The sequence below is a fragment of the Podarcis melisellensis genome (assembly GCF_964234715.1).
Source record: "Podarcis melisellensis genome assembly, chromosome: 10".
Lineage (NCBI taxonomy): Eukaryota > Metazoa > Chordata > Lepidosauria > Squamata > Lacertidae > Podarcis > Podarcis melisellensis.
The window spans coordinates 68,550,943-68,568,701 of NC_138542.1; the positions used below are offsets into that span (position 1 = coordinate 68,550,943).

At 44.3% G+C, this 17,759-nt stretch overlaps 1 protein-coding gene and 1 long non-coding RNA gene across 4 annotated transcripts in view; one reads left to right on the top strand and one right to left on the bottom strand.

Moving 5' to 3' along the window:
- The window catches only part of PLXNA4 (plexin A4), a 567,107-nt gene that overhangs the window by 41,326 nt on the left and 508,022 nt on the right, over positions 1-17,759 (bottom strand). For all 3 annotated transcript variants that reach the window (XM_081926700.1, XM_081926701.1, XM_081926702.1), the window contains 3 exons: positions 16,461-16,527; positions 10,344-10,490; positions 2,416-2,575 (listed from right to left, as the gene is read on the bottom strand). In XM_081926700.1, coding sequence (XP_081782826.1) covers positions 2,416-2,575; positions 10,344-10,490; positions 16,461-16,527 — 374 coding nt within the window. The remainder of the gene's footprint in view (positions 1-2,415; positions 2,576-10,343; positions 10,491-16,460; positions 16,528-17,759) is intronic.
- Positions 3,485-13,326, top strand: LOC309378873. Its single transcript, XR_014172232.1, has 3 exons — positions 3,485-3,755; positions 5,192-5,265; positions 12,357-13,326. It is a non-coding gene; the product is annotated as an uncharacterized lncRNA (long non-coding RNA).

Below are 17,759 nucleotides of genomic sequence, written 5' to 3' on the forward strand. Positions count from 1 at the left end.
TGTAGTTTGGATCCATTGCTCCGTGTCTCAATCAATCAATCAATCAATCAATCAATCAATCAATAACATAGACCAAGAAGGTGGCACCAACAAAGACTTCTGTTATCAAGAACTTGAATGCCCAACTATAAATCTTTCCTCTCCCCACTAACCAGCTCCTGGCTGGCCTCTCGCTCAACCTTGCCCTGCCCCTCACTCCTTTTCCAGACTCACTTCAGACACATTTCTTCAGATTTGTGCTTGAGATTTTTCTTTCTTCCCCGTGTTGATCTTGGCAGGCATTTGCATGACTTCAGCCATCTTTTGTGAGCTGCAACCCAACTGCAATTTTGAGTCCAATCAAAACATACACACTCAAACGCCCTAGGACTGCAAGACCAGGGGGAAGTACATTCCGGCCTTTGCCAGATGACAGGGCATTGAGAAGCTGCAGTTCCTGCCTTCCAAGAAGGTTGCCATGGCAAACGGGTTAGTGCAGTAAGTCCTGCACCAGCAGTTGGTTAACTTCCAGGCGGCTGGAGAAGAGACTTACCACCATTGCCCTCACCAACATTTCCTTTTCGCTGCTGTCAACCTCCTCAGGAGTAAGGATGTGGGAGTCAGCCGTATCTCATCTAGCCTGTATGCCAGCAGTATGCCATCTACCCCTCCCCTCTGAACTGTATTTAAGTCAAGCTCCTTGGGGCGCAGCAAGACAAGTACCAGAAATGCTATTGCTGGTTAACTCTTGTTTTGCTATGTATTTATATCCTTAAGCCTAGATTCTTTATTTTTTGAATACGTGTTGGCCCAATTTGGTTTTTTGTCATTTTTTTATTTTACCGACATGCTTTCTCTTTTGTATATGTGCATTTCCACTGCTCTGTATGTTGATGTTTTGAATGTTTGCCACCTTGGAAATGTGAAAAATGGGCAAGTGGCATATAAGTAAATCAATCAATCAATCAATCAATCAATCAAGGGGAAAGATCCACCTGACCTCATCAATCCCCCAGCGAAGGAGCAGCTGACCCAATGCCTGTTTTCCTCTACTCCCTGGGTAGGCAAACTAAGGCCCGGGGGCCGGATCTGGTCCAATTGCCTTCTAAATCCGGCCCACAGACGGTCTGGGAATCAGCGTGTTTTTACATGAGTAGAAAGTTTCATTTTATTTAAAATGCATCTCTGGGTTATTTGTGGGGTGTAGGAATCTGCTCATTTCCCCCCCCCCAAAAAAAAGTATAGTCCGGCCCCCCACAAGGTCTGAGGGACAGTGGACCGGCCCCCTGCTGAAAAAGTTTGCTGACCCCTGCATCTAATCTATGAATTCCTTTTCTCTTTATATTTTGTGCCACACACACACACACACACACACACACATTATGGATTGTATCTAATGTTGTTGTTCTTCATTCTCCCCATTGCATTTCCCCTCATCAAAACCTACACCAGAGGTTTGGGGGTCTGAATCAGAGGGAGCCTGAGAATTTCCCCCACTCTGTCATTAGTATGTGAGATAATTCAGTCATGTACATCTAAAGCCATGTTTAAGAAGTGTCACTCGGTAAAACTCTTATTAAAAAAAAACATCAGTGAGGCCAGTGTCACGTATACAATAGTCTGTGCTGCCCATAAAACTGGTAAGAATCAGTTAAAGGGAAGCCTAACTCTGATCGTTAGAGTAAAAAATAACTCCAGGTACAAGATACAAGGAGAGCTCTGCAATGTGCAGTAAAAAAAAGGGGGGGTTAGTGTTATGTACTGAATTTCTCGCCCTGGGCCAGCAGGGGGATACTGTAGATAGTTTTCACTCAGGCCCACATATGCAAATAAGGGATCGAAAGTGATGTTCAGTGATTGGATAGTTACAGAAATGGTTACTGTTGCGTTGTAGTGGAGCTCTATATAAGTAGGCTGGCTGAACCTTTCAGCTCAGTTCTGTTCTGGCCTGCGAATAAACAAGAGCTGTTTGAAGAATCGCTGTGTCGTCTGATATGTTCACCCACAACTTAATAGTTAGTAAGTGTTTTCCAGGACTGTGGATGGCTGAAGAGATGGTGAAGCAATGAGGTGGCAGAAAGTAGGGTGTTGGCCAGAGGATGAAACAGCCAAGTTGATGTATTTTCCCCACACAGAGTTTGTCCTCATGAAAGGCTTTTGAATACTCTTTGGACTCTGTCCTGTAATGCATTATTGAATAAAAGTCTGACCAACTGGGAACTTGCTGCGAGCCTCTGTTCTGAACCCCTCCAAAAAATCCCCCCACAATGGCAGCACGCTGAAAACTGAGCCCCACACGATGCAGGCCAGAGAAGCTGAGAGCTAACCCTTGAGGGAGTTTCCCACATGCTGCTATATATTCCAATGGTTGTGTGAATTGACTGGCAGGTTTGCTGGACACCTTGCTCAGTCGACCCAAACAAGAGACTCACGTACCTAGATCCATGTCGGCGGCTTTCGGTCGGTGGGAGCAGGGCACGTTCTTGAAGATGGCGTCAAGGATCTTCTCCTTCACTTGCGTGATGGTGTCACAGTTCAGGATCTTCACGGGGATCTCAGGGCTGTTCACATTGTCAGGGTTCACACAGCTCAGGACCTGTAGTGGGTTGTGGGTTGGAGACAGGATCAGAGGATAGGGCTTAACAAGGAGGCTGATCCCAAAACAGCATATGGACAAGGTGGCTTTCTCTGCTAAAGATCATCCTTCTCCAGACCCTCCAAAGTTCCCTATTTTCCAGGGAAAGTCCCGGGAGATTACAGAAGCCACCCCAGTTTCTGATTTGATTCCGTAATGTCCCACTTTTCCTTAGGATATCCCTATTTTCATCAGAGAAACATTTGGGGTGGTATTTAAATGTTTTAGTGATAATATTGCAGTCGTTGTATAAGGGATTCTTAATTTGACTGGAGTGTAATTGAAATTAATAAGATTTTGGAACGCAGAAATAAAGTAAATTATCAAACCATTGATTCTAGCATCAGGGGGGCATAGCTGTCAACTTTTCCCTTTTCTTGCAAAGAATCCTATTCAGAATAAGGGAATTTCCTTTGAAAAAGAGGAAACGTTGACAGCTATGGAGGGGGGGCACCTAAATTACATAATTTGGCATCTGAATGATTGGTATTAGTAATTGTATTATAATTTGACACTGTTATAATGAGGCTATTATTGGATTATTTAATTGGAAGCTAATAAAATAATTATAAAATAATAATGTTTTAGTGAAAGTGCTTAAATCCAGGCAAAGAATGGATATGTCAGCTGTGTCGGGGAAATGTCCTCTGGTTCTGGAAAGCTCCCCCGAGCCATTTTACTCTGTGCTGCACAGACTTCCCAAGGTCTCCGTGACCTTGAACAAGCTGAGGTCTGCTTGAGGAACACCCTCATAATGTTTTACATTATTATTATTATTATTATTATTATTATTATTATTATTATTATATAGGACATCCCTCTTTTCATTGGAGAAATGGTGGAGGGTATGCAACAGAGTAGCATCTTCTCCATAGATTGTGGAAAGAATAGGCTATAATGCTCACAAAGGGTCTGTTAACTTGAAGGCCTCCTCTGGTGGTGGTTGCTAAGCAACATGGAGTCTGAGGCATTCCAGCCCATTGTAGTAGCCGCTCTAGGCCACACACACACACAAAGGCCTCATGCCACTGCCTGCCCCACAGAGATCAAGATGCTCTGTCCTCCTCTCGTGATCACCACTAACTTATTCTGCCTTCAAGCTGTGCCAACTCGGCGCTAGAAAGGTTTCAGCCGTCTGTTTGTAAGTTAGGAAGTGGAGGGTTGAAATTGATATAGGAGATAAGGTACTCTCATCAGCTCGAACGGAATTGCAATATTATTTTATCAGGTGTGTGTTTTTTATCCTGTTTGTCCTTTGGAGGTGCTGAGAAACCATCTATGGGTGCTCAGGCAGCAGCCCAGTCTGATCCAGGACAAGACCCGCTCACCATTGCTAGATTGGCAATCCGGAATCCTTATCCCAGAAACTCAACATTTTAGGTTCTCATGAGGGAAAGGAGAATGGTCATAGGTCCTTCCTAGGAATAGACAAATCTTTCAATTTCTGTTTCTCTCCGTTTCTCATTAACCTATCAGGTTTGGTTCTCCACATTTCTGAATCAGTTTGTGGTTGTTGTCATTTTTATTTTTAAATGCGTACATAAAAACTTGCCAGCACTTCAGTGCAAATTTAATGTACACATTTTTGTATCAAATGTTGCCTGATAGATGCATTTTCCCAGTAACGTGCATTTTAGGCACTTTGCTCTAATGTGCATGTTTCTGTACATTTTTGTCTCTTTCCTGAAGGCCAATATTTCAAAAATAAATAAATTGCCAACCTGTGTCCAAGCCCCAGGGAGATCTTCTAAATTTCTTCAGATTATGGAAGGCCTTGATCCTGATGCTCTCACTCCCAACCTAATTTCTTAGCAGAACTTTCCAAAGCCACCTCTTTCTCCCAGACATCTGGCAGGTTACAGGTTTCCTTTACAAGGAAGGTCTCTGGCTTCACACTAAAACCTGCCCCCACCCTAGACAAACCCACTTACCCCCCCTGTCAAAAGCTAAATGCAAAGCAGATGAGGGGATTCCTTGGAACCTTTTCCATGCACTGAGCAGAATGGAAAGTTGGCTGCCACTTCAGAGGCATTTATTAGAAACTTGGAGTTTCATTTTTCAAAAAAAGAAAAAAGAGAGAAAACGGATCTCAGAAGTGAAAAATGACTCTGAAAAATGAAACGCACACCCCTTTTCAATTTAACACATTTCAGAAGTAGATGTGAAATGGAGGTCTAAACACCTTGTGGTTTCTCTCTCCTCCCCTTCCCTTTCCCTCCCTTTTAAGTGCAAATGTTTAGCAGTTAGCATTAAGTTTCAAATTAATAATAGTTTGAGACTAAGCTCCCTTGGTGATATTGCCTTGGCACAAGTTCACAAGTTGTATTAATCGCATGCCGGTGAAATGATTAAAAAAAATTAAAAATCACTCCCGAAGGATTTCCACCCTCCCTTTTTGGTAAGGCAAATGTTCGGCAAAATCAGTTATCACATATAATTGATTCCTTATCACTTCAGGCAACTGCCCCACAACGAGGCAGTACCCAAGAAGAAAAAGCTACTGCTGGATAAGAAGAGAAAAAAGAGATGGGACGTGGGGAACTTGCCTCGTTATTTCCACTTTGTCTCCCTGCACAGTGGAGAAAGGCCATGGTTTAATGGCAGAAAAGCGACGGGTTCAACCTTGGCATCGCTAGTTAAAAGGATCTCAGGTAAGAGATCTCAGGGTTGTGCATTGCCTCTGCTGCTGCTATTATTAATTAATTAAATTTTTAAATTTCTAGGCTTTCTTTCATTTGAGGATTACAGGTTTACAATATTAAAGCACAAATATAAAGCACAGTAACAAACAAAAACAATACCCTCCCAACATGACTCCAAAAGTCAGGAATCACTGAGGTGCTTTGGTTGGGGGCCAGTAGTGCTGGCTGACTCCCACCATTGAGCCAGTCACCCAGAGCTTGTAAACTCACTTCTCACCCGTGATCAGCATATTTGCTTCCAAAGGCCTTGCACTGAACTGAATCAGTGTGCCAATGCCAGGAAGCCTGCCCACCATGAGCTCGTGGGCAGATGGCAGAATGCCAGGCTGCCCTTTTATAGCTCTACATGCCTCAGAAGGGAAAAGGAGCATCTTCACCCCCACCGTTGTGCTCAGACACTGAGGTCCAGCGCCAAGGACCTTCCATAATGTGTGTGTGTGTGTTCACAATCTAATAGGCTACTATGAGGTGGAGTGAGGCTCAAGGAGCATAAAGGGCATCAGCTGAGATAGAGTTCCTGCAGGGGTAACTCATCGGCTCCCTGGGCTCTGTCCAGGGTCCTGAAAACCCATTTACAGAATATTCAGGGATCACACTGTGTTTCCTTACTGTCCTCGCCTTCCACCACAGACTGGCTGCCAGAAGCACACCACTGCAGTTTGAAAACATGACAGTGCAAGTAGACAAATAGGTACTGCTGCGATGGGAAGGTAAAAGGCATTTCTGTGTGCTCTGGCTTCCATCACGGTGTCACGTTGCACCAGAAGTGGTTTAGCTATGCTGGCCACATGACCCGGAAAGCTGTCTGTGGACAAACACCAGCTCCCTCAGCCTGAAAGTGGAGATGAGGGCCATGCCCCATAGTCGCCAGTTTTATCAACACTCCTGTGGACTTAGCACAGATATCTCCATGTGCCCCCCCCTGTGTGATTTTCCACACAGTTGATTTGCATGTGGGGTTCATTTGTTCCCCCAGATGCCCAAACTGTGCAGGGAAGGAGAGATTTTGCCAGTTTCTTTCTCCCAATGGAGAGGAAATTCCTGCTTGCGGGTTTCCCAGTGGCTGGCCACTGTGAGAAGAGGATATGGGACTATCTGGGTCTTTCATCATCAAACCTTTTATTGGCATCACATACAAACATCCAAAACAAATCAATTCAGAATTACCACTTCCCCAGTGGCACAAAACATTTGCTAAAAGGAAGGAGGCAGAGCAGTCTATCGTCACATCTCTAGGTCTCCAGGGAGATCAGACGTCTGCAGTGTATTTCGACGACAAAAAACCAAATAGAGATATTTAGCCACTTACTTGGTGAGCTCCTGATCATTCCCCAGTAATAGAAAATGTATGACCTCCAACTCTGGTTTCCATTTGGGGATACAAAGTTGATCTAGAAATTGCTGACGGAGATCAGCATATGGTTTACAATTAAGAACTATGTGTGTAAGGGTTTCCACCAGGTGGTCTTCACATGGGCAAGTTCTTTCTCCTTCCATCCTGCCTGAGAACCTTCCCCAAAGGAGGTTTGATGGATTTGAATTAAACCTGGCCAGTGAAAATCAGTGGCTTAGCGTGGGGGGTGCAGGGGGGGCCGGCCGCACCGGGCGCAACATCTGGGGGTTAGGGTTAGGGGCGCAAATCCACGGGTTAGGGGGCGCAAATCTACGGGTTAGGGGGCGCAAATTACTTGCCTTGCCCCGGGTGTTGACAACCCATGCTACGCCACTGGTGAAAATGCCCTTCTTTCTTAAGGGTTAAGCAGAAATTCAAGGTAATTGTGGCTACCTGGGTCTTTGGCTTGATCCTGCAGCCAGGTATTGCTATCTATCTATCTATCTATCTATCTATCTATCTATCTATCTATCATCTATCTATCTATCTATCTATATCTATCTATCAGAAGCAGGAAGTGGCTGGAGATTTATGCCTTTCCCCTGCCTTCCCCTTTCAGAGGAGAGCAACAGCGGGCTGTCTGCATCTGTTCAGAAGCAGGAAGAAGTGCCTGGGCTCAGCCGAAATCAATCCCCGAAGAAAGGGCATATGGGACACCCCTTTTAAGCCTCATTAGTGACTCCGTTGCCAACATTAAAAACTCCCCACTGGGCTTTAACCAAAGAGATGCTCCGAGCGTTTTTCATCCAGGGGCAGCGAGGGAGCATGTTTGTAGATATGTGATGTCAACAGATATTAACGGATTCGACTGTAAGGATCAGAGATGCAGGGGTGTGCAGGGGACAGAAGGCGGGGGGTGGGGGTGGAGGGGGCCACCCAGCATGTTCTGAGACGGTGACAAACTAGAGACACATCAGACAGCTTTTCCCCGTCCACTTTTGCCCCCGAAGGGCCTATTATAAAACGTTCGCCGTGACAGCTTCGAATCAGGTTTTGTGATCTTTGCTCTTTGTGCATTACTTGCCTCAACAAATGCGAAAATGAGATATGTACGTGTGTGTGTGTGTGTGTGTGTGTGTGTGAGTGAGTGTGTGTGTGTGTGTGAAATAGAATTGCCTTCTCCCCCCAGGGGAAGGAAGGGACTGCATCATGGCTGGAAGAACTACAAAGAGCATTGCCTGATTGACGCATGTAGCAGGAAGCCTTAAATGTACCCTGGGACCAGGGTACATTTAAAGCGACAACCTCCTTGATAGACCTGCCTCAGTTTTAAAGATCCTGTGACCCTGCTTGGTCCTGCTGCAGCCACCTATTCAGCTGGTGGGTGTCAGAATATTTCATTCTCGCTTTGCAGGATGTGTGATTGTTACATCACAGGTCTGTGTTTACATTCCATGCTTGGAATGTGTGAGAACGGAAGTCAGTTCTATCTCTTCCGCTGTATTGTACTTTTGTACTTTCTCTGTCTCTCTCGGAGAAGATGTCAGAGCACCCCATGATTGCTTTGTCCTGTATATATTGCTTAATAAATTACTACTACTACTAATGATAATTCATTATTTTTACCCCGCCCATCTGGCTGGGTTTCCCCAGCCAGTCTGGGCCGCTCCCAACTGAATATTAAAAACAATACAGTGTCAGACATTAAAAACTTCCCTAAACAGGGCTGCCTTCAGTTGTCTTTTAAAAGTAAAATAGTTGTTAATTGCTTTGACATCTGCTGGGACGGCATTCCACAGGGCAGGTGCCACCACCAAGAAGGCCCTCTGCCTGGTTCCCTGTAACTTGGCTTCTCGCAGTGAGGGAACTGCCAGAAGACCCTCGGAGCTGGATCTCAGTGTCCAGGCAGAACGATGGGGGTGGAGACACTCCTTCAAGTCTACTGGTCTGAGGTCATTTAGTGCTTTAAAGGTCAGCACCAACACTTTGAATTGTGCTCGGAAATGCACTGGGAGCTAATGTAGGTCTTTCAGGACTGGTGTTAGGCGGTCTTGGTGGCCGCTCCCAGTCACCAGTCTGGCTGCCGCATTCTGGATTAGTTGTAGTTTCAAGGTCACCTTCAAAGGTAGCAGGTCACCTTCAAAGGTAGCCCCACATAGAGTGCATTGCAGTAGTCCAAGCGGGAGATAACTTGAGCACGTACCACTCTGGTAAGACAGTCTGTGGGCAGGTAATGTCTCAGTCAGCATACCAGATGGAGCTGGTAAACAGCTGCCCGGGACACAGAATTAACCTGCGCCTCCATGGACAGCTGTGAGTCCAGAATGACTCCCAGGCTGTACACCTGGTCCTTCAGGGGCACAGTTACCCCATTCAGGACCAGGGAGTCCTCCACACCCACCCGCCTCCTGTCCCTCAAGGACAGTACTACTGCCTTGTCAGGATTCAACCTCAATCCGTTAGCTGCCATCCATCCTCCAACCGCCTGCAGACACTCACACTGGACCTTCACCACCTTCACTGGTTCTGATTTAAAAGGGAGGTAGAGCTGGGTGTCATGAGTATATTGATGAACACCCAACCCAACCCCCCTCATGATCTCTCCCAGGGGCTGCATGTAGATGTTCTTAAGTTCTAAAGCAGGTCAGCTAATTCCTGCACACACACACACCACCCAAACTGTAGGTTTCACACTCCTTGGGAAAAGATGAAGAAAGTGCCTCCCCTACTTTCACACCCACTCAAATTGCTGGAGAAGTAAGTGTTGGGTGAAAACTTCACCTCGGCGCTAGAAAAACATATCAAGTAATGGAAAGTCCTTTTCTATAGCATATGTTCCTTATATCTTCTGGCAAACAATAAAAACCCCTCATATTATCGCTATTGTTGTTCAAAGATCAGAGACTGTAGAGTCACAGCTAGAGAAAGGGGCAGGGGGTAGACTGGAGGAGGGTGACAGGGAGATAGAAGCCTGTCATTCACTTCCCTTTCCTTCTTTAATCTCCAGGGAGGAGTGGATCTCTGCAAATCTGCTAAGATTCCTATCAGGGTAGATTTGCCTGCCCTTGAGATATAAAAGGGAGAGCTGATTAGCATCAAAAAGCTGCAAGCAAGGACAGGACAGCTTTTGAGGAGGGAAGAATTCAATCATTGACCTGGTGCGCTGGCTCCTTTGTATTCACCAGCCTGGAAGGAGAAGAGCAGAGATTCCTTTGGGCAAAAGAGATTCCATAGGAAATCACATGGGGGCATCAACATGCCAGAGGAACCTTGATGTCTGCAGAAGTACAAAAGTCCTTTTTGGGGCACTGGGGAACTGTGTGTAATCATCGCCTGTTGTTTGTGAGCAGAGAATGTAATGGAGTAGACTGGGAAAGGGTAAGACTGGTCAACAGCACCCTGAGCAGGAGTACTCTGTGCTGCAACATTTTGTTGCAACTCCCTGTTGCCTCCTTGAACCCAGAGTAGTCAGCAGCCCTTGCTATTTTTAGCATATAAGGAATTTCAACCTCTTTCTTCCTTGCCATCGGTTTGGTGCTGTTCTCCTCTGCTGTTGAGATTTGAACTAAACATCAGGAAGAACTTTCAGGTGGTAAAAGAGATCCTTTCCAATTCTGGGGGTCCCTTCCAATTCCACAGTCCCAACCCACCCCCAATTTCCTCTTCCAGGTACATCAATGGTCCCATCTCTTACCAGGGTCTTGTAGTCGATCTGCTGCCGGATCAGCTTGTCCTCACTAAGGGAGTAGCGGGCTTCCCCAGTGATGGCATCGATTGGGCCCTTCTCCATCTGTTGCTTGATGGCACAGAACAGAGAGAAGAGAGGCTCGCCGGCACATTCCTACAGTGAGGCGAAGGAAGAAAGGGACAATTAATTGGGGCGATGAGGAGACTGCATCCTGCATCAGTGCTCTGCACCCAGTTCATGTCTCTGAAGAGCTGAGAGCAAATCCCTGCAGGGAAGGAAAAGTTGGCAAAGAAATGGCGAGACAGAAGTCCTAGGAGATGGCTTCATTGCTGCCACCATCTTTTCAGAGCACGTTCCACCTGCACATACACTCCAACATTTCTCCAATGAAAATAGGAACATCCTATTCCATAACAACAACAATGTTACTATTTATCCATCTGACTGGGTTGTCCCAGCCACTCTAGGCAGCTTCCAACATATATAACAACATAATTAAACATTAAAAACCTTTCCGATACAGGGCTGCCTTCCGAAGACATCCGATACAGGGATGTCTTCTAAAGATTGTATAGTTACTCATATCCTTGGCTCGGGGGTCCATACCCTCCAACAGTTCTCTGATGAAAATAGGGACATCCTTAGGAAAAGTGGGACATTCCAGGATCAAATCAGAAACCAGGGCAGCTTCTGTAAATCTAGAACTGTCCCTGGAAAATAGGGACACCTGGAGGGTCTGCCTGTATGCTCCAGCCACTTCTTGGAAGTTGTCAAATCACAGCTCCAAGCCATGGATGTACAGGTGGGCTCTAGAACTGCCAACTCAAGATCTATTATGCAATGATAAATGTGTGTTGATTTGGCACAGTATTAGCCCTCTTGATGCACTTCTTGCTTCCTCGGGTTTCCCTGCCCAATAATTATTTGGACAGCGCCATGCACAGCGGTTCACAAAGCACAAGTGATGAAGGTCCCTGTCTCCAGGCGCTTACAATATTTAATTCAATGTGAGACACAAGATCTACCCACTTTGGAAGAATGGCAGACAAAGGTGATGGACTATATGGGATCGGTAGAAATGACTGGCAGAATCCGGGACCAGGGAGAAGAGTCGGTGGAAGAAGATTGGAAGAAATTTAAAGACTACTTACAGAAATATTGTAAAATTAATGAATGTTAGAATTATGTTGGATAGAAATTAAGTGGTTTCCAGCTGTAATGCTTTAAGAGAGTACAAAAAAAGGGTTAGAAACAGGTAAAAAATTAATGGTAAGGATTTGCTGAACCAACAATCTGAAGTGGAATACAAAAAAAGGGAGGTATGAGGAGGTCCGGGAAATAAGCTAAAGGAAAATAAGCAATGGAAAATTTGTGTGTTTTTAATTATTTTTATTTTGTATTTTTGTTACTTTTTCTTTTTTCATTTTTATTGTATTACTATAAAAAAATCTTAATAAATATTCTATTTAAAAAACACAATATATAATTCAATGTGAGTCACAAATGAAGGAAGGGGTGGAGCAGGTGTAAACCCAGGGAAGAATTGGCTAGGAATTGGCTAGTGGAATCCTAAGCACATTGACTCATAGGTGTACTCAGAATTGCAGCCAACTAGTCCCTGCCCTGCCCCATAGTTCCACCTGCGTTCCTTCTAGCTCAGCTCCTCTTTTCCGCCTTCCCATGACTCTCCTCCATGTTTTCTGCCTCTCCTCCCTGAGCAGCTCCTCCGAAATTCACGAGAACGGCTTCAATTTTTGTCCTCTGCAAATCCCCAGAAGCCGTTCCCTCCTCTGTAGCCCAGAGTAGGGTCTTTCCTGTGCTCTAACACCTGCCTGCCACTTAATTAGCTTATCTCCCGGCAGCATATTGCTTCCGAGGCGGATGCCTATTGCCCTTATCTGCCCGCGTTTTTTCGGGCTAAAGGCAGGAAGACAAGGAGCCGAGTGGGGAAAATAAAATAGCCTATTATGAAAGCAAAGCTTTCAATGACTCACCTCCCTTTCTCTCCCCCACTTTCAGCTGGAAATGGGAATCTGATAGCCGGAGCCACCAAATCGACCTTCCAGGGCCCTTCAAAACTTTTCCCTGCTGTAAAAGGTGGCGGATCATAGGAGGTAGGAGGAACATCTACTTAAGTCTCCTTAAGCCATTCAGCATCAGAGGCGGCAGAAACGACTGGCGGTAATTGGTTGTGTAAAGGGGTGACTGTCGCTTTCGATTGGTGGCACGTTGCCACTTTTGGTCACAGAAGACAAGGAGCCACACAAAGCCATGTGTACAACTCTAGGGGACTAGCTGTCAACAATGCTGGAACTGAGAGGTCCAAACGGCACTTCCTCAGGAGCAAGCAGCAGAGGGAAGTACTTGCCCCCAAGTAGAACATGCATTGGATCAGTGTCTCCAGATCGGCTAACCTTAGTGCTGTTCCAAACCTTTGGCTCCTTGCTGAGAGGAGAGACATCTGCTTTGCATGACAGAGAAAATAATAATTTCATAAAACTGTCTCGTTTTGATGATTCCATTTCCTTTTCAGGCTATAGCTAAATTGGAAAGGCCTGTGCCGGCCTACTTTTTTCAGTACCGGACTAGTTGCTTTTAGGCATTGTATTGTAGCAAATGTTCATTCCGGAACACTGAAAAGAATAAACTCTTAAAATCCATGGTGGCCGCTATGTGCATCAAAAGAGAAAAGGCATGGCAATTGTGATTTATCTTGAACTGTTTTGCAGACAGACGAAAGAGGATATTGGGAGACATTTAATGAATAGGAAAATTAGTCAAAGTCTAAATAAAGACACTGAAAAATGATTATATGTTAATATATCAATTCATATGCTAGCAAGGTTATGCTTAAAATTCTACAAGGCAGGCTTAAGAAGTATGTGGACCGAGAACTCCCAAAAGTGCAAGCTGGATTTCGAAGGGGCAGAGGAACCAGAGACCAAATTGCAAACATGCGCTGGATTATGGAGAAAGCTAGAGAGTTCCAGAAAAACATCTACTTCTGTTTCACTGACTACGCATAAGCATTTGACTGTTTCGACCACAGCAAACTATGGCAAGTTCTTAAAGAAATGGGAGTGCCTGATCAGCTCACCTGTCTCCTGATAAATCTCTATGTGGGACAAGAAGCTACAGTTAGAACTGGATATGGAACAACTGATTGGTTCAAAATTGGGAAAAGAGTACGACAAGGTTGTATATTGTCTCCCTGCTTATTTAACTTATATGCAGAATTCATCATGAGAAAGGCTGGACTGGATGAATCCCAAGCCAGAATTAAGATTGATGGAAGAAATATCAATAACCTCAGATATGCTGATGACACAACCTTGATGGCAGAAAGTGAGGAGGAATTAAAGAACCTTTTAATGAGGGTGAAAGAGGAGAGTGCAAAATATGGTCTGAAGCTCAACATCAAAAAAACTAAGATCATGGCCACTGGTCCCATCGCCTCCTGGCAAATAGAAAGGGAGGAAATGGAGGCAGTGAGAGATTTTACTTTCTTGGGCTCCATGATCACTGCAGATAGTGACAGCAGCCACAAAATTAAAAGATGCCTGCTTCTTGGGAGAAAAGCGATGACAAACCTAGACAGCATCTTAAAAAGTTGAGACATCACCTTGCCAACAAAGGTCTGTATAGTAAAAGCTATGGTTTTCCCAGTAGTGATGTATGGAAGTGAGAGCTGGACCATAAAGAAGGCTGATCACCGAAGAATGGATGCTTTTGAATTCTGGTGCTGGATGAGACTCTTGAGAGTCCCATGGACTGCAAGAAGATCAAAGTTATCCATTCTGAAGGAAATCAGCCCTGAGTGCTCACTGGAAGGACAGATCCTGAAGCTGAGGCTCCAATACTTTGGCCACCTCATGAGAAGAGAAGACTCCCTGGAAAAGACCCTGATGTTGGGAAAGATGGAGGGCACAAGGGGACGACAGAGGACGAGATGGTTGGACAGTGTTCTTGAAGGTACCAGCATGAGTCTGACCAAACTGTGGGAGGCAGTAGAAGACAGGAGTGCCTGGCATGCTCTGGTCCAGGGGGTCACGAAGAGTCGGACACAACTAAACAACAACAAAAGGGTTGTATTGCTACTGAGACTCTTAATCTGAGGGTCATGGGTTCGAGCCTCAAATTGGGCAAAAGATTCCTTCATTGCAGGAGGCTGGTCTAGATGACCCCCGTGGTCACTTCCAACTCTACAATGCTACAGTTCTATGATTTGATGACCTTCTTGGCTCGGGGATCACATAACTCCATTCCCTGTAGCGTTTCTCTGATGAAAATAGGGATGTCCTAAGGAAAAGCAGGGCATTCCAGGATTAAATCAGAAACTGGAAGGGCTTCTGTAAATCTGGGACTGTCCCTGGAAAATAGGGGCACTTGGACGGTCTGCCATAAGGAAAGAGACAAGCAATCGACTCCAAACTTCCACTGATTGTTTTCTGGGCATTGGAGTGTGCAATTGTAATTGATGGGTCTGAGTCCAGGGCACCCTGGTCTGTTTCGTGTGGCTACTTTTTTTAAATGTATTTTTATTAAAGGTTTTCTTGATTTACAAAGGTATGTGCAATGTCTCTCTCTCGTATTTCCCCCCCCACGTAACACTTAAAAAAAACCCCAAAACCAAACAAATTGGTTTCATTTGTTGAGACATTAGGAAGAATAGGGGGAAAGAGGTGGAGGGGGGGAGATGAGTGGAGGTGGGGTCGGGTGGTGATGTTTCTATTTTACTTAATATATGTGGGGTTTTGTGTCAGCGGCGCTTGTGCAGGTTCTTTGCTGTTCGCTTGTGTTCCTTTGGTGGTGAGAGAGGTTGGGGTTGGCCGAGGGTGTGGCTGTTCATTTGTGGTTGGCTGTGGTGGTCTTTGTTTTCATGTGTGAGTGGGGTGGGTGGGTGTTTTGGATCAGGTTAGCCATATTGATTTGTATGCTGTTGGTGGATTTTTGTCAGTCTTGTTGGGCTATGTATGTGATAAAGGGGAGCCATACTGGGGTGAAGGTGTCTTCTTCTATTTGTCCCCGTGTCAGTTTCAGTTTACTGGTTTCGTGTGGCTACTTTCATTCCAGTGTGTTACTGTAATGGGAAGCTGAAAGATGACAAAGATGGCCTCTCCACATCTTCACTCAAAGCTTTCTGAATTAATATATAAATAAACTGTAGCCTAATACAGGGGCAAATCAAAGACCCAGGAAAGAATCTGCAGTGTTTAAATGACAAGGGCATAATATTATGACTCATGAATATGTCAGCCTATTTATATTGTTGCACCTAATTATATGGAGAGAGAAAACAAGTGATAGGCATTATTACTGTTTTAAATAGAGATGCGGTGAGTATATTTTGATACGCTGCTCATAAACTGAATGTAAGAACGAACAGTATTTTAACTGTAAATTACCCCACGCTTCAAAATCTCAAGAAGTCACCTTTGCTGAGGCTTTGATAGCATAAACATTTGCTTAAGTATAATTCATTAAGCCTTGATTTATTATAACCTAGTAATTTAATTTGTTAAGGGTTGCTGTTAGGTTTTTTCGCTTTTGCTTTTACTGAAATTGCGAGGACAACTGAGAGTGTCTGAACATGTGTAAAGAAGCTTGCAAATTGCGTCTGAGCTAGGGAGGTGAGGTGTGTGTGTGGGGGGGGGGAACTGTGGAAGGACATGTGAATCCAGAATTGGCCTCCACAGTCACTTATGGACTCTTCGTTAAAACTGTGTTTATGGAAGACAATCTTACTTGGCTATGAGTGATCGCCGAAGAAGAAGAAGAAGAAGAAGAAGAAGAAGAAGAAGAAGAAGAAGAAGAAGATTGCAATGGGTTGGACTAGATGTCTCTCTTGGGTCCCTTCCAACTCTACAATTCTAAGATTCTATAAAATTACAATCTCAGCTTCCCATGGTATTTTTCCTTGGTCCCTTCTTGTCACACTGTTTCCCCCTGTATTTCCAACCAGCTTGGGTAACTCAGTGAAACCAAACAATGTTAAATACAACAGCTGAAATCCATACTAAGCCCACTGCTTAAAAACAACCACCACCAGAGTTTCCAGATAATGAAATAACAGTCCAGTGAATGCTTAAGTGTGAAGTTGTCACCAAAACTGGTTCTTCTTACCTTGAGAAACTTATAGAGCAGGAACGTGAACCAGTTAGTGAGCATCTTCTCAGCAACAGATTCTGTCCTAGAAGGAATGCGGAGAAAAAATATAAACTATGCAGAGCTCCAGAAGAACATCTCCTTGCCTGTTTTGCCATGCCCTCCTATGCCAAACATTCAGATTTTGGATTTACATGGAAACCACTGACGGAAAAAAAAGTTTCATAATTGGAATTTGAGAGGGATAATTTCTCTATGGGGTTAGCCTTGAGTTTTATATCTGGTGAAATTTGGTAGCTGCTCATTAGCCGTGACCAGACACCTTTTAATCTCAGACAAGGCCCACTAACGCTGGGAGCAGTGGGGATGCTCTCATGAGTGGGACGTCAGATCATCCCGTGAGATCTCACAAGAGCTGGTGTGCTAAGTGGACCTGGTCCAAGAAGTAAAATCAACAGCTTAAAAGCTCTTTCTGCACTGGGTAACCCCAAGCGGACCTAGCCTGGAAAGTTTGTGGATTTGCTTCTCAGGTGAGGCCTGCTCAGTGCCCCGACTCTGGGAGCATTAGAGAAGATCTCACAGGACAATCTGATTTCCCACAAGATCTTGTGACAGCATCCCCACCCTTGCCCACATATATGACGGGAGCAGGCCAGCAGTAAGTCACATGGAGTGGGTGAAGTTAACTCTTAGAAAAACCAGATCTGCCGATATACTAAAAAAGGGGAAATAAATTTTTCTATACGCATCAGCCACATCCTGAATACTAATTGCAATGAAGTGGAAAGGGAAAAGTTCCAACGTTATTGGAATGGCAGAACAAATTACTAGAATACGCAGAAATGCCACAATTGACTAATAGACTAAGAGGTAATACGAAACAATCATTTATTCAAAAATGGGATATCTTTAAGAGATATTTACAAAATCATAATGGCAGTATAATTTCTATGGCAGTGTTTGAATGACCCTTGTGTAAACTAACTATTAAGAAATGAGGAAAACTGGTACGAAATGTTTTAAGAAAGCATCAGAAAATGCAAAAAGATTAAGGTAATAATGATAAGTACATTCAACATCAGAAAGGTTAAATACACTGGGAAAGGATGGGAAGTCTATTTTAGTAAGAAGATAGGATGAAAGTGTAGAAGTTTGAATCAGTTTATTTTTCTAAATTTATATAAGATTACTGATACAAGATTGTTTTCTTTATTTTTCTTTATTTCAAATTGTTTATGCTATCTATGAACTTCAATAAAGTATATAACACAACAACAGAAGAAGAAGAAGAAGAAGAAGAAGAAGAAGAAGAAGAAG